Source organism: Fimicolochytrium jonesii (assembly GCF_025526975.1).
Source record: "Fimicolochytrium jonesii strain JEL569 chromosome Unknown EV422scaffold_5, whole genome shotgun sequence".
NCBI lineage: Eukaryota > Fungi > Chytridiomycota > Chytridiomycetes > Spizellomycetales > Powellomycetaceae > Fimicolochytrium > Fimicolochytrium jonesii.
Window position 1 is genome coordinate 921,600 of NW_026515672.1, and position 21,152 is coordinate 942,751.

General features: G+C 53.3%; 7 protein-coding genes across 7 annotated transcripts; 3 read left to right on the forward strand and 4 right to left on the reverse strand.

The window, feature by feature from the left end:
* The first annotated feature begins 563 nt into the window (after positions 1-563).
* Positions 564-4,573, forward strand: EV422DRAFT_366033 (uncharacterized protein). Its single transcript, XM_053066688.1, has 14 exons — positions 564-732; positions 809-890; positions 955-1,072; positions 1,166-1,678; positions 1,762-1,851; positions 1,921-1,989; positions 2,060-2,198; positions 2,267-2,356; positions 2,430-3,252; positions 3,324-3,615; positions 3,697-3,794; positions 3,892-4,052; positions 4,243-4,412; positions 4,479-4,573. The coding sequence occupies exons 1-13, from the start codon at positions 663-665 to the stop codon at positions 4,365-4,367; spliced, it is 2,670 nt and encodes an 889-aa protein (XP_052927727.1). The 5' UTR covers positions 564-662; the 3' UTR covers positions 4,368-4,412; positions 4,479-4,573.
* Positions 4,574-5,393: 820 nt separating this feature from the next.
* Positions 5,394-9,276, reverse strand: EV422DRAFT_577156 (uncharacterized protein). The gene is made up of 2 exons (XM_053073248.1): positions 8,230-9,276; positions 5,394-8,159 (listed from the first exon to the last, which is right to left on the reverse strand). The coding sequence occupies exons 1-2, from the start codon at positions 8,821-8,823 to the stop codon at positions 5,766-5,768; spliced, it is 2,988 nt and encodes a 995-aa protein (XP_052927728.1). The 5' UTR covers positions 8,824-9,276; the 3' UTR covers positions 5,394-5,765.
* Positions 9,277-11,065: 1,789 nt separating this feature from the next.
* On the reverse strand, positions 11,066-11,760 carry EV422DRAFT_521963 (uncharacterized protein; the record flags this gene model as incomplete). Its single annotated transcript, XM_053069782.1, has 1 exon — positions 11,066-11,760. One exon carries the CDS (start codon positions 11,758-11,760, stop codon positions 11,074-11,076), a length of 687 nt encoding a protein of 228 aa, XP_052927729.1. The 3' UTR covers positions 11,066-11,073.
* Positions 11,761-11,997: 237 nt separating this feature from the next.
* EV422DRAFT_521967 (metal-dependent protein hydrolase) lies at positions 11,998-14,242 on the forward strand. Its single transcript, XM_053069783.1, has 13 exons — positions 11,998-12,108; positions 12,250-12,272; positions 12,347-12,385; positions 12,452-12,477; positions 12,543-12,687; positions 12,766-12,895; positions 12,960-13,110; positions 13,201-13,232; positions 13,299-13,429; positions 13,501-13,598; positions 13,671-13,726; positions 13,801-13,893; positions 13,958-14,242. Exons 1-13 carry the CDS (start codon positions 12,091-12,093, stop codon positions 13,997-13,999), a joined length of 984 nt encoding a protein of 327 aa, XP_052927730.1. The 5' UTR covers positions 11,998-12,090; the 3' UTR covers positions 14,000-14,242.
* Positions 14,243-16,068, reverse strand: EV422DRAFT_521973 (uncharacterized protein). The gene is made up of 4 exons (XM_053069784.1): positions 15,795-16,068; positions 15,674-15,724; positions 14,965-15,610; positions 14,243-14,897 (listed from the first exon to the last, which is right to left on the reverse strand). Exons 1-4 carry the CDS (start codon positions 15,962-15,964, stop codon positions 14,250-14,252), a joined length of 1,515 nt encoding a protein of 504 aa, XP_052927731.1. The 5' UTR covers positions 15,965-16,068; the 3' UTR covers positions 14,243-14,249.
* Positions 16,069-16,207: 139 nt separating this feature from the next.
* On the forward strand, positions 16,208-19,156 carry EV422DRAFT_366270 (P-loop containing nucleoside triphosphate hydrolase protein). The gene is made up of 5 exons (XM_053066690.1): positions 16,208-17,047; positions 17,125-17,220; positions 17,388-18,063; positions 18,144-18,700; positions 18,775-19,156. Exons 1-5 carry the CDS (start codon positions 16,385-16,387, stop codon positions 18,997-18,999), a joined length of 2,217 nt encoding a protein of 738 aa, XP_052927732.1. The 5' UTR covers positions 16,208-16,384; the 3' UTR covers positions 19,000-19,156.
* On the reverse strand, positions 19,013-20,741 carry EV422DRAFT_366267 (uncharacterized protein). Its single transcript, XM_053066689.1, has 4 exons — positions 20,502-20,741; positions 19,993-20,429; positions 19,672-19,905; positions 19,013-19,595 (listed from the first exon to the last, which is right to left on the reverse strand). The coding sequence occupies exons 1-4, from the start codon at positions 20,512-20,514 to the stop codon at positions 19,287-19,289; spliced, it is 993 nt and encodes a 330-aa protein (XP_052927733.1). The 5' UTR covers positions 20,515-20,741; the 3' UTR covers positions 19,013-19,286.
* Between the last annotated feature and the right edge of the window lie 411 nt (positions 20,742-21,152).

A 21,152-nucleotide genomic window follows, 5' to 3' on the forward strand; every position in this document is an offset into this window, starting at 1 on the left:
ACATGGTCCGAAAGCAGCTGCGAATGCTGCAAAAACAACCTGATGAGAGGGTTCCGGCATACTGTTCCCCCGGTGCGGGGGATAAGTTGAACATCATTCCCTCGAATCCCCAGACGAAGCTTCGACGGATAGGACAGCTGTCGCCTTTGCATCAGCTGAACATAGCTTCCCTTGCTGCTGTGGATGTGAGTTTCCAGCTTGCGGCGATTGCGTCGAGTACCGGTCTGGAGCACATACGGTGACGGTGATCTGACTAAAACCTTCGATGTCAACCTACAGAAACAGCACATCATCCAGCGGAAGCTGAAATATCCGACTCCAAATGCAGCAGGTAGGCTGTGCGAGGGGCATTCTTCCGAGGACTTTGCAGAGTGTTAAGCATGAACCATCCAAAGCAAAGGAGACTGGGACGGCGGAACCCACTGTTCTCGGGCGCCTGAAAGAAATAGCCACTGGCATCGAGACTCTCTCCTGGCTCAGCACAGCTGAAAAGCAGCAAATGGTAAAGCTCGCTCAGTCCCGACCTACAATGAACCACACTCTGAATCCTGATAGCAGCCTCCCAGACCAATGCCTTCATCATCGAACTCGCCATTCGGTACAACGAGCTGAAGGATTTGGAGCAACCTACGTTAAGCCCATTTCAGAACAAGACCATAGCCATGTGTATTATGGATCACATTGGCCGGCTCAAGGACACGATTTTGGAAAGATGCTTTAAAAAAAAGATGGGTAAGAGGCTGACTACCAGGCTGTTTGGCACATCTTGAAGTTGATCCTTACCGACTCAGCTGCATCATCTCGGTAGAAATGAGAGAAGTGAATGCGTTTGATCAGACGATGAACTCGGGGAGACTTTGCGCATTTTTTCGAACAGAGTTCAACCGCCGGTTGGTTTCCTTTGTTTTCTGAAGGTAGCCGGGCGGACACTCATCGCCAGTGATGCTCGCATAGTGTTGATACGCACCGGATCCTAAGGAATGTATTGGTCGAGACCGACTTCGGTAACACCCCGCCAGATGAGACGCTCCGCATCAAACCAAGCGAGCAACTCAGGAGAGAGGTTCTGGAGGTAATGAGCGCATGGGACTCATCTCTTTCGTCAGAAGGACGTCTGGGACGACAATCCGTGGTCGTGGACTACACTGAGACTCACAATCAACAGGTACAACAAGCTATCGAGAACATCACCCACCCGCAACCTGCCCTCAACCCACCCACCCTGCTTCTCAAACATCAATCGGAACTCATTCGCCGCACCATGCGCGAGGAAAGCAAGCTGAAGGCTTCCTTCGAAGACGGTAGCGCGGGAGGCTGGCGAATCGGTTCCCCAGGTCGCCAACGTACCGGACAGCCCACCACCTCACTAATCACCGGGCGCCGAGTCTCCCAAACCCAGCGTCGGCGGTCCGACAGTGTGTGGCGACGGACTTCTGCTGGAACAGAACGCGGCGCGAGACTCGATCACCCTGCGAAGACACGGATTTGGGAGATGGAGGAAGAGACCGGCGTAGAGGCTTTGGGGGAAACAGAGTTGAGTCAGACCTTGAGATACACCGATATTGAGGATGATGATTTGGATAAAGCGGCGCTGGCGAGCGTGGAAGCCGAAAACCCTGTTTTACAGGGATTTACTGGTGTAATTGGATATAGCCGACGGAAGGATACGCATGAGCCGGTAAGCAGTTTTCCTTACAATAATGCTGGCCGGGCCGTGAGAGAAAGAGGACGAGGCTGATTGTTCTTGATCTTCCCAAACAGCCATTGCCTCCAAGACAACGATATCTTCCGCCATGCAAATATCGCAAACGACACTTCACTGACTTCGACTACTCAAAGTTGGACGCTGTCGTAAGTTTTCATCTTGTGCGATGATATTCTCTGCAAGACGAAATCGGTAATCTTTGCTATCCCCATCAGCCGCTTCCCGCTGAGGTGACCGATAAAAGCACCGTTCCGAGTTTCATCAACCGGATGAACGACGAAAGTGTACGTACTCTCTGATTCGTGGTAGACATTCCCCCATCGTGCATCTGATGTTTGCTTATCACGTTTGCAGGGAGATATGAGACCACTTCCGTCAGGAGTCTCCGAGCGAGCACCCAAATCCATCATAACGCTTGCAGCCGAGCCTGCGACCGCGGTGAGCGAGTTCGGAGCCGAGAACGATGCCGAGAACTCCATGATGCGGCATGTTGGTGAGTCTCTCCTTCTCGTCTCGTGCTTGTAGTCCCCTATTTACAAACAACCATCTGACGCCGCACAGACGAGAAACTGACCCGAACCAAAGAGGTTGAAGAGCTGTACGAGGAGATCATGAGAACGGTGAAACGAACGCACTTGGACCCGTTAGCATGTGAGTACCTCGTCAGCCTGCATGTGCCCTGTGCAGGGTAGCATCCTGAGTAGTTACGATGATACATTCATAGCCGAAGAGGAGGAGCGCACCATGTGCCCTGCAGCTCCAATCGAACCACACATTCCCAAGCCTTGGCTTTGGCAGGGACTCAACGACCCGGCTCAAATACCGCCTATGATCACGCTGGCAACAACACCCCTCAACATACTAAACGCGGCAGCCGGTACGGGAGGGCACGGTGGGAGAGGCGGCGCACAAGGTCGTATCCGCGCACGCGACCATCAACAAGATGGGAAAGGAACATCTCTTCGAACGCGTCCTTCGGAGGTTGCAAGAGACCGTGAGGCGGCGACACGCAACGCCCCACAGGCCTCACAGTACCACGGGCCGATCCCTTACGGCTACGGAGGATTTATGCCTAGTACCGCATCGATGACCCGGATCACCCGAGACACAACGTCGTCGAGCTCCCCAAAGACCGCAGGCGCAGCCTCCGCCGACGCCCCAACGCTTGAAGAGTATTTCAACTATCTTCGCATACATAAAACGGATTTCATCTTCGATCTGATCTATAAGGAAGATGAGATTGCGGAGGCTAAGCGAAAAGCGGCGGAAGAGGCGGAGAGGTTGCGCAAGGCGGAGGAGGAGATGAAGCGGCGGGAGAAGGAGAGAAAGGAGAGGGAAGCGCAGAGGAAGGTGATGCTGAAATATGAGCGCGGCGAGTGGAATCCGCGGATCATTGATTTCATGCGAGAGGTGCATGATGCGTCTGGTGGCGAGCCGGAGCTGGTGGACGGATCAGAGGAGGGCCCGCTGCCCGCAGGCGAGCAAGGACCGAACGATATTCAGAAACAGAACGCAGCAGAAGGAGCTGTGACGGGCACCGCTACAGAGTAGGTCCCGGCTCGTTCTTCCCTTGAGTTCCGTTCCCACTTTCTGAAGCGACACATCGTCTTTCCCGTAGTTCTACCGCGCAGGAGTCTGTCCCGGAAGGCACAGAAAGGGAACAGCCAGGAACAGCAATTCCTGCCGCAGATTTGGCGACACAGCCGTCTGCACCACCAGCATCGCAGCAGCAGCAGCAGCAGCAGGAACCAGCCGAAATCACACCCGCACGCCGCCCGGCATCCGTCGACATCCACAAAATGCAATCCGAGCTTGAGCATCTTTGGGTCACGTTGAAGATGCCATTGGACCAGAAACTTGATATGGCGATCAAGTACGGTGATCATAAGTTCGCTGCCAAGTTGGAGATGGTGAGTTTCGTCAGTAATATTTTCGGATATGTCCGTGTCGTGTTCGCAAGTGCGCTGATGTTACTGCCCGGAAACCTGTAGGCCATCGGATTATGGAAAACTGTGTCCGAACGTATCATTTCTCGTGAGGAGCTAATGAAACAAATTGAAGTGTTCGAAAGATACGCCTCTGACCCCGAGTACGTGACGCTTTCTGCGGCACGTTTTCCCGAGTCTCTCTCCAACCATCTGCGATCCTTGCATCCTCACCCACCCATTCACTCTCATCACCTCTAGACGCTTTTTCGTACGTGGCGCCGAAGGATCCTCCCATGCGCGTCTCAAAGAGTCGAAAGAACGGGAAGATCTTCTTCGCCAGTTACATCAGCTCGAGGCGCGGATCGATGAGGTCATCAACCTCATCAAGGTCGAGCTGAAGGAAAGTGTGACGTATGAAGGTAAGATACGATTGAGGCTTTCGCGGTTCCCGAGCAGTTCTCCACGCAATCGCGGAAATCCTGTGCGCCCTTTCAGTGGCCGGACCTCGTGAGAGAGGAATTTGCGAATTTCGTGGAAAAACAAGAGCTAACAGGCCTTTTTTCGATCTCGTCACATCACGCGAACATTCTCTGTCGCTCACGCCTCCAGGCATCCCATACCGAGTCAAGATGCGAATGGACTACACGGAGCTCATCAAACGGCTGCAGCGGGAGAGGCAAGCCTCGAGACAAGCGACGTCGCCTGGTGCAAGTTTAGATCCACGCAGCAGTTAGCTGCCTATCTGTTTGTCGTGCTTGATTAGCACTATGAGTGAATGTATATAGGCCAAGGAGATTGAGATCCCGCCATTGAGAGCAGATAATGTGCGCACTGGAATTGAATACCGGAAGGTTGTGTTCAATCACTCATTGTGCGTCGTCCAGCGTGAGCTTCTGAAGACCTTTCCTTTGCTGGGAGGTCATCGAACTTGGAAGCACTCGCTTCAACGCGTCAAACACGTCCACGTCACCAGCATTTTGGTTTTTTGAGACTCCCCTGCCATAAGTAACCAAGCACTTCGCTGGGAACCGGGGCAAACCGTATCAAAGGGCCCGGATGAGGGGGCGGAGCGGCGGCTGATGGTTGCTAGGTTGCTGAATCGTGAAAAGACGTTGGTGTATGCGGGGATGCTGAGAGACGGGTTGGTGGAGTGCGGCGTCTGGAGGCCTAGGATTGTGCGGTGGGGTTACAAGGCTTTTGAGAGGGGCTTCATACTTCTGAGAAATGTGGCCTGTAGACATAGAGTAGTAAAGATCGCCGCATATCTAGACAGACACCTATGCACAATGCTTTTCCAAAAACATTACCGATAGCTATCCTTTGGCTACAGCTAAATCTACATACACTCCGGCACTTCAAAAAAAAAACCACTCATTGGCAAAACCTTCAATTCCACGCGTATCTGATCGTTCATTGTCAGCAACTCCATATGTGGGCCTGCCAACTCGGCCAGCTCCGTGATTTGCGTCTGCAGGGATATGTCTGCTCGTGTGAGGGCGTCGAGTTGTTTTTGGACTTGAGGGGTAAGTTTGGGTGCTAGCGCGGTGGTGGGGGGTTGTTGTGGATGCGGAAAGGGATGGGGGTGGGGATGAGGACCGGGAGCGGGACCTGGGGGCTTGGCGGGGGGCTGTATGAGTATTGTTGTTGTTGTTTGCGAGGGCTTCGACGATGCTGATGTTGTGTTGTAAGGGTGCCAAACTGTGACACACGGGATGGGCAAAACTTCCAAGTCGAGCGGTGACGGCGCAAAGGCTCTATGGGTTGGGAACGAGCCTGCCGCAGAAACTTAATACATTCCCATCCAACGACCAACAACACATACATATACACCATAGAACCTCCCACACATATCTCCATCTTCCGATCCCCATCGACTGCTTACTATCTAAACGGACACCCCAACTAACCCCATGAAATAAATAACAGTCCAAATGCCAAAACAGTAAAAGGCCAGGGGTGAATACGCCGATTGATACAGCAACAAGAAATACGCCGTGTTTTCGTTTCCGGGTAGAGCAAAGCCAAAAGGAGGTAGATCATTCAAAAACAGGTTAGATGAGGTAAAAAGTCGTCCAGTCCGTGAGGTATCATCGCGTATGCCGGATGTGCGTCGATATCGCCGTTTCGAATGATCATCGGTCCGGCGTCGCAACATCGGCACCCTGCTCCAGCTTAATCCCAACCACAATCTTCCCATCGGCAATCAAACACACAACCGCCCAATCCTCCTCATCCATCACATCAATCGTACTCCCCTCCTCATCACGGTACGTCAGTCCCAAAATCTTTCGTTCAGTCTCGCCCTTCCCCTCGCCGAAGAACTTGTCCTGCAACCTGTTACACACGACCTTCAAGCTAGTCGTCCTGCTCACTTTCAGCAAGATCGTGACACCGTCATGCTGCGCTTTCACATGCACGAAGTGTTTGAGGACGCTATCCGGGGTTGATGTGATCGTGTGCGAGCGGCGGAGGGCGACCGCTTTGTTGCTTTTGTTGCCGAAAGGTGAGGATGAGCGGGGTGATGACGGGGTGTTTAGCGTCGTGAGGGCTGATGAGGAGGCGGAGTGCGGCATGCCCGGCCGCGTGGAGAACCTCCCTGGTCCCGGCTGTTTGAGGGAGTCGTCCTGGGAGGCATTGCGGTGTCGCATGGAGAAGGACCGCGCGAGTGTGTTCTCAAGCGGGCCTGCGCTGCGTGGGCCGCGTGACATCGATGTGAAGGGTGATGGGGACCGGCGCACGTCGAGCTTTGCGTTCATGGTGCGTGCTCGCATCAAATTGGGTGGTTGAGTGTAGCGCACTTCTTTGCCAGCGGCGTTTCGCATGGGAGAGCTTGATCGAAGAGGTGAGTTCGACCGTGGTGGGGCCGAGAACGGAGCAGGTCCGGCGGCGGGCGCAACCGGCGGTGTCGCGGCAGTGGTATCAGTGTAAATAATCCCGTTCTTCACGAAACTATCCGTCCGCTTCAGGCCCCCATCGGCACCAGCTGCGGTGGCTAGAGGACGGTTCCAAGGCGGGATGGAAGGGTCGTTCGGGTCGAAAGGCGCGATTGGTTTTCCACGTTTGCCTATCTGCGTCCTCGTCCGCGAGAGTAACGACGGTACGCGATGCAATCCCAGTTCGCCACTTGCTTTCTTCAATAGCGACTTTGCACTCATAGTCTCCGGGCTCGCGGGCACAGCAGACGTATCCTTGTTCAATGCATCGACAGTGTCACTTTCCTCCTCGGCATTGCTAACAGCGAGGTTGGCAGCGGCAGTGTCCACCGTCACATTTGCCGTCGGGGCCGTGTTTGCGCGCTGAAGAGTCGTAGATCCAAAGTAATCCAACAGCGGTCGAGGACTGAGACGCTCTTTGCTCTTCGACCTCTTCAGCGGGCCTATATCAAACGTCGTAGTGGTAGGCGACGCATCTTTACTGACTGTCAGCCTAGACCGCAGTGGCATCTCGGGTACTTCTTCAGTATCATGAGTCATGATCTCCAGGTCGGGCGTGCTTTTATTACGCTTGAAGAAGCTCAACGGGCTCGACTTTCGAGAGATTTTCCCAGATCGAGTGCTGTCCTGGCTGGACCGCGACTTTAACGACTCTTTGGTGGCCGCCATCGCTTCTTTGACGTTCGGATGCACAAAGTCTGCAGGTGGTGACGGCATCTCGCGGGGACCCAGAGCTCGCCTCATTGGCGGCTCCAAGCGCGAAGGAGACGACGATGAGGTCGAAGACCGTGGGCTCGACGTTGACGAGTGGCCCGGAGAGTCCGGAGCGGGTGACTTCGGGTCGCTACTGCCACTACTCCGCAACGAGAAAATCGCTCTCCTTTCCTCTGTGCTTTTCCTCGTCAGAGATGGTTTGCTCTCTGCAAGATCCCTGAATGGACTAGACCTTTTCCTCTGACTCGGCGACCGTGCCGGTGTGCTTCTACCACTGCCAGGCCCATCACTGCTAATAGGTGATTGCAGCTGTTGGTCTTCCTTCTCGGTCGAAAGAAGCGGCGCAGATTTCAATTTGTACAGTTCCTCGTCTGACGGGCTGTTCTGCGTCAAGATGGTGGCGGACAGCGCTACGATCGTACGCTCCAGAGTGCCGACTCGGATCGGTAAGGACGGCTTCGACCCTGAAGCCCATTTGTGCGAATCTCTCCTGACCGGGATCGATGGTGTGCGTGGCAAGGACGGGATGCCTGCAGGGAGGATGACGGAGAGTTTTGAGGATGGTATGGATATGTCATTGAGGTTCAGATGGTTCTGTGGTAAGGACGGTCGTCTCCGGAGCGGGCCGACTGGAGTCTCCCCATCCTCAGGGATCGCATCCGTTCGACCTCTACTCGGTGTCCTCATATGCATTGAAGCGGGTGCGGAGCGGCCCGACATGAAGTCGGTGAGCAGCCGGGATTGACGTTTCACTTCAATCGGTTTTAGCCAGTCCTCATCCAATGCAACATCCTCGTTGTCTGTTGTAGAGTTGCTCTTGTGCTTGTTCCGATCGGACTTGTTGCTCGACTTTCTGCTGAGGGAACGCTTTGGGAAATACTGCAATTCGGCACGAAAGAGTGAGAAATGAGGACCAGGGAAAATACACTGGATTCACTTTTGAACTTACGGAATCGGTCTTTTCAAGCTCCGGCTCCTTGATCTCCACAACAGCTGGTCCGTCCGAGCTTGCGTCCATGGGCCATTCCCCGAAAAACTCCGCCAACAGGATATTCCTCGTCACCCATGGCGACAGTGTAAAGAGCTCCCTCACATACTGGTCCAACCTCACAACTCTCTCCTCACACACCGCCCTGGTCACGAAAATCTTGCTTTTCGGCAGCCGCGGCAAAGCCTGTCCAGGAGCCAATTGCTCTGGGTTCTTCTTCACTAGGGCCATAAATGCGTTGTGGAACTCCACAAAGTGCTCATACCGCCGCCTGACCACATACGGCGGTGGGCGAGCTAAAACTCTCCCTAGTGTGCTTCCGGGAGTCCCAGGAGGAGAAAGTGGGGAGAGCGGGATATCCAGTGGTGAGCGGTGAAAAGGGCTAGCTTGCTTTGCGCTGGTAGCTGCCCAACGAGAGGAAGTGACATTTGCGGGTATGATTTGGAGTTTGAACCATATTTTGCCGTCCTCGTCAGACTTTTCGTACGAGCCTACGCGGGCGGTCTCAATATGCGGGGCAAGCCGCACGGCAGGGGTGAGTGGCCGGTGTGCCATCGCGAACGGTATCTATCTCCGGTGTGATGTCAGGCGGAGCCTCCCCGAGTCCGCTGTGAGGAAAGTGAGTCTGTTGCAGTGATGGCAAGCAAGGCTATGAGGTGCAACTGCGTGGGAACTATCCCAATTGGGTCACTGTTATATGAACGCTGTAGCTCCGGCTGTGAAATGGACGCCGGTGGCGGCTGCTGCTATAGCTGGTGGCTGTCCTCTTCCTCTAATAGTTACTGTATGTACGGGCGGTAAAAGCAGCGTAAGTGCTGTATATGTAAGTTCTGTGCGTTCCAAAAGCCAGTCTCAACCCGCTAGTCCCGCTGGTTTGTTCCGCCCGTCGAACTTTTGAGAATGAATTGATAAAAGTTGTTGGACCGTTGGAGCGTGCTGGGATCTGTGTGGCGTGGGGTTGGTTGGGGGGGTACGTTCCACAAGTTGCTCTTCCATGCCCCTCCCCTGCGCAAAGGAAAGGACCAAGAGAAAATATCGTATGGCCGTCATCATCAACGCAAGCCGAACCGTGGGATACGTGCGGGTTTCGGGCCCGGTAAGCGTACGCAAGTAATTGAAGTTGATCTTGAGGCTGCTGGAAGTGTTGATAACTCGATGCGGATGATTCATCATCATCTGTCTGATGAGTGGAATCCAGTTGGAGCCTGAGGAGCATCACCGGAAACCAGTGTTGAGGGAATCTTGACTTTTTTTGTTCATATGTCGCATGTCAAGGGACGGTTTCCAATGCTCGAAATGGCGTGTTTTACACCGTGACCCGATACTTCGGTAAGTTCCAAAAGACAGCCCCGATTGGCCCCAAGCCTTTTTTTTTGAAAGAAAGAAAAGAGCGGGGGGCAACATCGTCTTGCTCTCTTGCAAAGTCACTTCAGGTGCGTCGAAAGCCTACGCAGGTGCGTCGAAAGCCTACGCATTTCTCGGTCATCAAGATTGTCACGGTTGCCCAACACAAAATTCGCACTCGACGAATCCCGGGAAGGCACTCCAACAAGGGTATTACAGCATAGATGGGCAATAACTTTTCGGTCAACTGGATTTGCTGCAAGGAACAGAAACGCAAGTATCAACCTGAATGCCAAGAAGTGAAGGAACTTCTCCAGGAAAAAGAAGCGCTCCGCTCCCAACTGAGGAACCGTGACACCGAAATCCGCAACCTCAAGGCCGAATTAAGAAAGCAGAAGGTCGTAACGAGAAAAGCGAAAAGCGAATTCCAAATGTTGCAGCTTGCTGGGATCCACATTCAGAACGAACTAGCCGCTATTCGCCCGCTCGCTGCAGGCACAGTCAGAACGCTCGCGGTCATCCACCTACAAACACGGTTAGCTGCACTTCCGGCCCTCGATGATATAGGCTTGGATTTCCCTGATGATCGATGCAGTCCGCGTTTGCTGCCTGCGGGTGCCAAGCGTTTGCGGACCGTCTACGAATGAGTTTCGACCCGCTGAGGGGGATAGGAATTCCTTGTGTATGGAAGCCTACTCCGGCAGAGAGTCGAGAGAACCTAAAGGAAAAGTGCCACGCTTAGTGAAAACAGAACTTTATAGACCAAAGTATCTCGCCGGGCGACAGTGAATAAAAGCCAAGGAAACCGAGGCAGACACGGCATAGACAGACAACTAACTACGCGATGTGCCGGCTATGAACACATCATAGCGACAGTCATGCAGAGATATTCAGACACCGGATAACCACGTGGCGATGTGGACCGGGGAGCACAAAACTTCCTGTGACTGGCGAATATCGAAGATACCAAGGCGGTCGACGATATTTCTCGACCGCATTGCTCGACGGAGGCAGGACATCTCGAAACGTACCGAAACGTACCTTGATTACACCATCATCCTCGGCCATGATAGGACACTAAGGATGGGCGATGTCCCGCAACCACCTCAGGCCGGTGATTACTGTCCCGTTCCCATCTTAAGGAATCCGGATACACGTAGAGAACGACTGTTTTGGCACCGATCCAAGCTGGACTCGTCAGCCGGTCGAATCGCGGTAGCCGCCGTCGTTTGTGAATGTACTATTCAGACGCAGGTAGAATGACTCGTGCTGCCATCGTCACGGGAGCGGTTGCCCTGTGATTGAGAGAGGTGTTGTCTGAGGAGGACCCTGCGCGTTTCCTACCTGGCTGATGGCGCCTACCACACACATATACATAAAGGACACCATTGGCTCCACACTGGTTGCATTCGTGGCTTCTCACAAATTTCAATGCAATGATACAACCGTCCAATAAGAGATCTACTTTGACTTCGATTTGGTATTTATATATGTCTCCCCCAAATCCAAACATCGCAAGAATGCCGGGTACATCAAGAAATACCCCACAGCAACAGCCGCAACGACGTTCAGGCCGACAGGAACGGTGGACATTGGAATGGCGCCCAACAAAAGGCGATCTAACGCTAAGGCGTAAGGTACAACCAGATCTGAGCTCTCGCTGTAGGATACACCCGCAGCTATTGGCCCCAGCTTTAAGTATAGTATATCTGCCGATCCATCCCGCAGTAAATCCATTGACCAGTCGGCAGGTGTGATGGCAGCCCAGCATACGCGCACCTCATAGGTCTGGTGCGGTATCAACGATTGCGGGAGCTTGAACACTCTCCAACTATTGGCAATTGCTACTGCGTCCAGATACTGACATCCCGCTTTGTGCTTCTGCTTTGCAACCAAAGACCCATAGACGTATGTTGTCCCAAAAATCGAAGCCGGCCCATTCAGCTCTGTGACGGCAACATCCTCTGATATGTTCCACCGTCTGAAGATGGCCGACACGTTCTCAAGAGATTGTGTTTTCCTTGGCGAAAAGATCTTTTTCTCTACGTTTGCTGAAACTGTCGATACCAGCATACAGAGCAACAGCAGCCGCAACCACAGCCATCTAGAAGGAGACGACCTCCTCGTTGGTATGGTTTGATACGTCATTGAGGAGGGGAGTTTCTCTGGGGACCAAACGATGAGTCAGCCAAAGTCCACGAGGAACCGAGAAAGCTGTTCAATGGATAGCTCGGCGCAGGACGTACTGTACTTGGGAGGACGGAAGTTCCTTTGCTAAGGATCTCTCCTGAGCTCCAATGAGCTCCGATGTCCATGTCCAGACTGTCCCGAGTCTCAAAACGCGTGTGCCAGAAAAGTGGGTTCTCCTCTTCTCACGCTGCTTCTCACGCTGCCTCTTGAAATTCCGGTCGCACACGTAACAAGTGTCCCTCAGCATCAGCAAGCACAAGCGGACTACCGGAAAGCCACGGTTTCGACATGAGCAGCACTGTAAAGGTATCGTCATGCTTGTATCGTCGCCTGTACCTGGCACGGAGGTCCCGGCATCGGCCACCGGGGTGTTGGAGACAGTCCACAGCATTTCTTACGAGCTTTCCTCTCGGTCTGTCAATACGAACACTTGCCACGCATGCGCAGGTTATTGCCACGCATAGCGGCACGTAAGTTGTCTGTTTGTCGGAAGGAATTCCTTTTGTGGCGAACGCAGTTGTTGAGAAACTTTCCGCATTGACAGCTTCCACGCCGATGAGTCCCTGGCGGTTTCCATGTTGAAGTGAGTGCCCTCAAACCTCTTCGAGAGCGGATTTAGTTCAGTTAACTTATCGTAAAACCTTGCTAGGCACCTCCCTGAGTACATCGATGCCGGTAATACATCAATGGACCCAGAAGTGGCTGATAGACCGGCATTAATGACAATCGCACCTTTCCAGATATCGTCCGGTCCCGTGATCCAGCCGTCTTGGCGAAGGCCGACATCGTCGTTGATGTTGGTGGTGAATATGTGCCCGAGAAGTTCCGGTTTGACCATCATCAACGTGGATTCACGCAGACTTTCGGCCCGAGCTATGACATTCTGTAGGTTCCTACACGCTGTTGTCCGCGGGACCATCTCATTTGACACCCCAATGAGTCTCATTCGCGATCACTTTTCAGGTTGTCATCCGCTGGCCTTGTATACAAGCACTTCGGACGTCGGGTAGTGGCTGAGATCTTGGGATGGACCAACGAAGACCCCCGCCTTGACGTTGTGTACCAGAAGATCTACGACGATTTTGTCCTCGCTGTATGCATGCGCCTGCCTACTTCTTGATAACCGAGAAGATGACACTAACGATCAACCACTACAGTTTGACGGCATTGACAACGGTGTATCGCAGTACGACAACTCCATCAAGCCAAAGTACCGCGACCCTACCAATGCTAGCTCGCGGGTTTCGAAGCTGAACCCTTGGTGGAATGAGACGAATGTGGACTATCAGGAACGGTTCTTGCAAGCCGGTGAGATGTCTGCCTGATGGTTCATCAAAGAGGGTTTCGATGCCTTCCTCGGATGCCTTTGCTGACGTGGGGGTCTTTTTCTCTCGGAAGTCGCCATGGTTGGCGCTGAGTTCAAACAACGCGTAAGCTGCTTCCCAACTCCTGGTCCCTCCCTTGACAATCGTACTTATCGCGCGAACACCCGATAGGTACTGTACACGGCCATGGCATGGCTTCCCGGCCGCGAGCTCGTCGTGAAGGCGCTCCAATCCCGTTTCGAGCACGACCCAAGCGGCCACATTGTCGTCCTGGACCAGTTCTGCCCCTGGAAAGAGCACCTGTACGCATGCAGCGGAGCAAAGCAGTGACATTGTTTGCAGCTGGAGCTCATTCCATTTGTGGTTGTGGTAGGCATTTGCTGGAAGAGGAGCAATCTATCGCGCAGGATAAGAGGCCGATTTACGTGCTTTATGAGGATGATACCGCCAAGCAGTGGCGGATCCAGGCTGGTGAGACCTCGTCATCGCGTTTGTTTACGTGTTCGTCTCTACTGGAAACCCACTCACACCCGTCCTGTACAGTGTCCGTAACCCCCGACTCATTCCAAAGCCGGAAGGCTCTCCCTGAACCCTGGAGAGTAAGCGCCCCCCCATCCCTCCAGTCGGCATCGCAATTCTGAAGCACTGATCTCATTTGTCCGCTCTTCTCCAGGGAATCCGCGACCAGGCGCTCAGCGACCTGACCGGTATCCCCGGCGGTGTCTTCGTGCACGCTAGTGGGTTCATTGGTGGCAATCAGACAAAGGTATGGTGATCATACCGATAAGTAAGGGCGGGGGCGTTTGACGACTGATCGTCTTGTTCTACAGGACGGTGCGATGGAGATGGCGAAGAAGGCTTTGGCTTTCTAGAGTTAAGAGTTGGTACAGCTGACGATGGTGGAGACATGGGGGCGATCTGCCGGTCTCTGGGAAATGATATGTTGTAGACTTGCAGTCCGTTGCCGTATGAGTTTGAACGACGTATATGGGCGATGGTATAGTCATGGCATTCGTAGCGCAGATCTATGTAGAATCTCGTCTTCACGTGCATGTCAACGGGTCGCCACGGGCAAACTGTGGGTCCGTACTGTATATACAATATCTACCAAGCTACTCTATCCTAAACTTGCATCTTATCCTCTGGTTCAATCGCCATAACCGACTCGCCTTGCCGGGCTTTCTTACCCGACACTTCGCTCCGTTCTCTCTCGCTCGTAGGTGGCTCTTTCCGTTTTCCACCGCCGCCCTGTCGCTTCCCGTCGGTTCCTTCCCCACCCACCGTACCCTCTTTCTTCCCGCCTTGATTCTTCTGCTGCTTCTGTTGTTTCCCTGTTCCCTGGGCTTTCCCCTGGGCTTTCCCCTGTCCATCACTTTTCTGCACATCATCATCTGTACTTTTTCCCTGTTTTTCGGGCGCGGTGGTGACAGAATCCCCTTTCGATGTCGCGCCCTGACTCCCTTTATCGCCCCTATGTCCTGCCTGATTCCCTTTCCCGCCCCTTTGCGCTGATTGATCACCCCCGCGACCTTTGCCCCTGCCACGCAGTGGCGCTGTTGTCCGGAAGGTTTTGATCTGGGTTGGGAGGTAGATCCCTTTCTCGGTCGTAGCCGCCGTTGGTGCGGCGGGAACTATGGTTGTTGGAGGAGGGGCGCTTGCGGGCGCTTCGTCCGGTTTCGCGATTGGCGGTGGTGGGAGCCAGGGAATGACCGGGGCCTCAACTTTCGATGCGACAAGAGTACAAAACGCGTCGAACTCTGGTGAGTTCTTCTGCAGGAATAGCCAACTTGTCAGTAGATGTCCGCAGACCATAGAAGAAAGCGATGCTTATACGCACAATGATACCCAGCGCCCCACAGCTCTTCATTCCCAGGGCATCTGCCAACCGCGCTTGAGCACCTTTCGCGAGCGGACACAGCCGTATGTCGCCGCCGGCGAGGTAGGTCAGTGTGGGTATATGCGCGTAGAGGTTGACTGAGGGCATGTCGCCCGTGCATAGAAATATGAGGCGGAGGTTGACTGGGTCGGACGTGCCGGTTTGTGAGGGTGAGATTGTTGATGCACGCGTAAGCTGTGTTGATATGGTGTTCAAACCGAGCATGATGGATTTCATTATTGAGGGTGGTGGGACGGTATCGGGGGCCGTCGCTGCTTTCAGTGAATCGAATGGGACATCCGGAAGTGGTCGCGAACTCGGAGAGCCCGCAGTAGTATTTCTCACATCCTTCTTTTTCTGCTTCTTCAACAGCTTTTGGGCGGCCTCCCTCTCCGCCAGCGTTTGCGGAAGTGCCGTCTGCGGTGCAGGTGTCGCACCGGCGGCTGATATTTGGGTGGCATCAGCAGCACTTGGAGCAGATGCCTCTTTCTCCTTCGCTAACTTCGCAAGCGCTTTCGCCTTTTGGCGAGCGGCTTTTCTCTCTCTGGCACACTCGTGCCGTGCTTGGGTGACGGCGCGGCGATGGGTGCCGATAGGAGCCAGCAGACTGTCACAAAGAGAGATGTCAGGGGAGAATAGCTTTCTCCGGTTCGGCACGCATTCGACGCACCTGCATAACAGCTCCATTATATCTTGGTTATCGGCCTCTGAGAGCGTTGGCCTGGAAACAGCGAACCGTCGTCAGAAATCCCGTCACGGCATCCACTAGCTTGGAGAGAGTCAATACCAACCACTTGTAGTTAAACGGCGACTCGAGAACATGCTTGAACACTGCCCTCCTCCCTTTCTCTTTCAACGCCGTATCGTTGTCCTTCGGGTCATACACATATCCGGGTTGCTTTTGAGGACCGCGTCCGGAACTCGCGGTGCTCCCCTTTGCAACCTTGTTGTTGCTTGTCATCTCTCTCTTTGATAAAACGAGGGGACAGTTGGAAAGGATGGTTGAGTGTTTCCGATGCGCTTTAGTTTGTAGCGAGTCCACATTTACTGCTTTTCCGAAGCACCTGGTTGAGTTGGAAGCAATAACAAGTGAGCGAAGGAGCAGGAGGGAAGGTCGCTGGTGGAGGTGTGGCGCACGGCGTGGCTTGCGCGTCCCAACAGTGACTTCCCTCAATTCACATTCGCACAGCTTTGTCTTTCGAAACTCCAAACCTCCAACTCCGTACAATCGACGAAAGCATTGGCGACAACAATCTTCGACGATTCCACATAATCGGGGACACAGGAACGGTCACTGCAACGAGATAGTGTCACTCACTTTTAGTAGTGTCTTAATTCTTCACCTGTTGTCGTCTACGCAAATCGGCGTCTCAACACCACAATGGGCGAGGAAAGACCCCGTAAGAAGACCAAGACCGAAAAGTCTTCGAAAAAGCAAGAAAGCGATGCGGACGCCGCTCAAAACAACCCATATCTTGCGCATCTCAATGTCCTCCCTACGCTAGTCCCCGGCAAAACCACGGCAGCAATGGCAGAAGCCCATGAGAACGGCGACGTCAACCTCTTTACCGGCAGGCCGTTCACACAGAAGTACCGCGACATCCTAGTAGGGCGTCGGAAACTCCCAGTGCACAAGCAGCGCGACGATTTCCTCAAATTGGTGCACAACAACCAGATCGTTGTATTTGTTGGAGAGACTGGATCAGGAAAAACGACGCAGATCCCGCAGTTTCTGCTGTATGACGAGCAACCGCAGCGGAATGGGAAGATGATCGCTTGTACCCAGCCTCGTCGTGTTGCCGCGATGTCTGTTGCGAAACGTGTGGCTGACGAGATGGATGTGCAATTGGGAGAGCAAGTTGGATACAGTATCCGTTTCGAGGATTGCACAAGCTCCTCCACCTGTCTCAAATACATGACGGATGGTATGCTGTTGCGGGAGGCGATGACGGACCCTTTGTTGGAAAGATATTCCGCGGTCATTCTCGACGAGGCGCACGAAAGGACACTGAGTACGGACATTTTGATGGGTTTGATCAAGGAGGTGAGGGAACAAACTGCAAAAGTCGAAGAAATGCATTGTCGCATGTGGCATGTCCTGACATTTCAAAACTCCGATAGATTTGCAAAAACCGAGCGGACTTGAAGGTCATCGTGATGAGTGCCACTCTTGATGCGGAGAAGTTTCAAAAGTACTTCAACGACGCCCCATTGCTCGTAAGTGGCCATCTTCCCGCTTTTTACTGGGTCGTTTTGTTTTTATCTGCGAAGGGAACTTCACCAACAGACAAATGCTAATAGATACCCGTCGTTCACAAACATGCTCACTCCGCCCTCATCGCATGGCACGCCTCTCTCCGCATTCACTTGATGTCACATTCTAGGTGGTGCCTGGTCGTACATTCCCGGTCGAAATCTACTACACACCGGAGCCTGAGCGCGATTACCTCGAAGCGGCTGTCCGCACCGTCCTGCAGATACACACTTGCGAGGAGCCTGGAGATATCCTTGTGTTTTTGACGGGAGAAGAGGAAATCGAAGACGCTTGTCGGAAGATCCGAGGAGAGGCAGACAATCTCATTCGCGCGTCACCGCAGCAAGTCGGAGACGTGAAGGTTGTTCCATTGTATTCGACCCTGCCACCAGCACAGCAGCAGCGCATTTTCGAAGCCGCACCGCCGGCGCGTGCGAGCGGCGGACCTCCCGGCCGGAAGGTTGTAGTGTCGACCAACCTTGCCGAGACGTCACTTACGATCGATGGAATCGTGTACGTGATCGACCCCGGATTCTCAAAGCAGAAGGTGTACAACCCGCGAATTCGCGTCGAGTCGCTGCTCGTGAGTCCCATCAGTAAAGCGAGTGCTCAACAGCGGTCTGGACGTGCTGGCAGGACAAGGCCTGGGAAGTGCTTCCGTTTGTACACGGAGAAGGCTTTTCTGAAGGAGCTGCAGGAGCAGACGTATCCCGAGATTCTGAGGACGAATCTGGGGACGGTGGTGTTGCAGTTGAAGAAGCTTGGCATTGACGATTTGGTGCACTTTGACTTCATGGATCCACCAGGTACGAGCGACTATGCCATGTTGGACGGGATCTTTCATCGCAGTGTACTAATAGTGGGTTTCGTTCCTTCCGGTTTGCAGCGCCGGAAACGCTGATGAGGGCCCTAGAGCTTCTGAACTACCTCGAAGCATTGGACGACGACGGCAACCTCACCCCAATTGGTGAATCGATGGCCGAGTTCCCCCTGGACCCACAATATTGCAAAGCCCTCCTGGCCTCGCCAAAATACAAATGCTCCAACGAAATCCTCTCCATCATCGCCATGATCTCCGCACCCAACTGCTTCCTTCGTCCCCCGGACCAACGCAAACAGGCCGATGAGGCCAAATCCCACTTCGAGCACGAGGATGGCGACCACCTCACCCTGCTGAACGTGTACCACGGGTACAAGTCGAACGAAGCGGACGCTAATTGGGCGTATAATCACTACCTGAATGGAAGGAGTTTGAAGAACGCGGACAATGTTCGCACCCAGTTGCAGCGGATCATGGAACGGAGAAATGTGGAGATGATATCGACAAAGTTTGAGGATAAGAGTTATTATCATAACATTCGGAAGGCGTTGACGGCTGGGTTCTTCATGCAAGTGGCGCATCTGGAGAGGACGGGTCATTACTTGACCAGTAGAGACAACCAGGTATGTATTCGAAGGAACTGGCACCATATTCCGTCCTAAGAGCCTCCATATTGACCCTTGCGTTTCCGTCACAGGTCGTACAAATCCACCCCAGCTCCGGCCTCGACAATAAGCCCGAATGGGTCATCTACAACGAATTTGTCCTCACCTCGCGAAACTTTATCCGAACGGTGACCAGCATCAAGGGCGAGTGGTTACTGGAGGTGTCGCCGGCGTATTACGATTTGTCGACGTTCCCGAAATGTGAGGCGCGCCGCGTTTTGGAAAGGATTGCTGCTAGGAGACACGTTCGGGGATGAAGGATGGGAAGGCTGGGAGAAGGGAGTGGTGAACGTCAGCATTGGATAGCCCAACGCCTTTTGTTCCGTAGGGTTCGGTGAGATGTACACTAGCCTCGGCTTCGCCACAAGTGTTAGTGGATGCATTTGGTATTTATTCTTAGGAGATATTTGTTCTTCGCTCGCTGGAATATTCATAATTATATGCGAAAAGGAAACCAATAGCGTTCGGAGAACGACTTGACTCACAATTCACCCCAAGGAACTGTGAATGAATGCCCAGACTTTCATTAGCGTAGTTCTAAAATCTAAGCATAAAGCTTGACAAAACATCGATGGCAATAGGGATTTTCATCATGCTGCCTGAACCCAGCATTCCCTCTCGCCGCCCCACCCCATCCAGGATCCTGTGTCGGAAGATCCAGCTGGTTCTTGCAAAAGTAGCACTGGAAGCATTCCACATGGTATCGCTTCCCACATGCTCGCACGGCCCGCCCGATCAAGGGGTTCTCGCAGGTAGCGCATTTTGGGGCCGTGAGGACGTGGTAATCGCGTTCGCAGTATGGATAGCCTTCGTGTTCGAATGCGTTGTCTGCCGCAAGGGCTCGTTTGCATTGCTGTGATGGATGTGGATGATCAGTCATTGGTTGTGTGCAGCGGGACCCAGGTTGTCAAAGGCCGGGGGAACCTTACCGTGCATGCAAAGCACTCCCTATGGTACTTCTTATCAGACTGGACGATGTAGTCGCCCGCCAGCGGGTGCTTACATCTCGTGCATTCGTAAGCGAACAGTGCCGAGAAGTCTTCCTCGCAATAGGCCATTCCATCTGATTCCATGAAGCTTTCGTTTGGGCCGAAAGTGCGACCACATTGCGCACAGAAGAAGTGTTCTGGGTGGAAACACTTACCAAGAGCTGATATACATCGCTGTAATGGGATAGGAGTAGGAAAACGGTGAGTGAAAGAGGTTCTGCAGCCGACCAAAAGGCTGGTGCGGTGGGAATGTTTACTCACGTCTTTGATGGCTTGCTCGCAGTACGCGCACTTCTGGCTGAACTTGTCATGGTAGCAGCCTTCACAGTAGACATCTGGAAACACCTCAAAATACTGCATTCCCGTCAACCGCCGCCGACACGTCTGCACACAACAACGGAAGCAATCTTGGTGAAATGGTCGCTCCCCTAATGCGACCACTGAGACGCCCATGATGGGCCGATTGCAACTGAAGCAGGGTGTGGCAGAAGGCACGAGGTTGCGGTCCACTTCATCCCCATGTGACGGGAAACTGTCCTGATTGGTATTCGAAAACTGGGACATCGGGGTTCCGAAAGCCGGAATATCTTTGTTGAGACCAAATCCTTTTGGTGCGCCATTTGATCCGTCATTGCCGCCTGCTTTCCCCGGCGGGGCAAAGCCTGACACCCCATCCTGTAGCTCGGAAAGCAGTTTATCTTATATGGAAAGTGAAAGCGATTTGTCAGACTTGGATTCCCACTGACGCGTATGCTTCCGCAGACACTTACCGAGTTCGTCCATGTTTTGTTGGGGAGTCTTATCGAATTTCTGTAGATGGAGTAGATGGGCTTCAGTCTAGGAATTTCTGTAGATGGAGTAGATGGGCTTCAGTCTAGGTGGTGTTCTAAGATGGGCCAACTGAGAGTGCTCTGAAAGTCTGTGAATATCGAGATGTTGCGATGGCAGCGGGAAGCCCACCTTTTATGTTGCACATAGCTTGACTTCAGAACACTCTCAGTTGGCCCATATCAGAACACCACCCAGACTGAAGCCTCAACGCATCTTGAACTTTAAACGAAAGGCCGTTACTATTCTTGGTAGGTGGCGAGATCGGATCGCCGGCTGCTTGCTAAAGACGTAGCTTGGTTAAGCGTACTGAAATATTTCTGGCAAGGACAGGGCCGGTGACGCATCCTAAACTGAGGTCAAACGAAAGGCAGTTACTATTCTTGGTAGGTGACGAGATCGGATCGCCGGCTGCTTACTAAAGACGTAGCTTGGTTAAGCGTACGGTACTGACGTTAATGGACTGCCAAGGGTGACTCTTATCCTGTGTCTCGCGGGGAGGTGGAGCAGCTAGGCTCCCGACGTCTTCGACAGCCGACAGCCTTGAACTCCGTAGCCGTGCAGAGTGGGAGCGAAGGTAAGTTCAAGGTAAG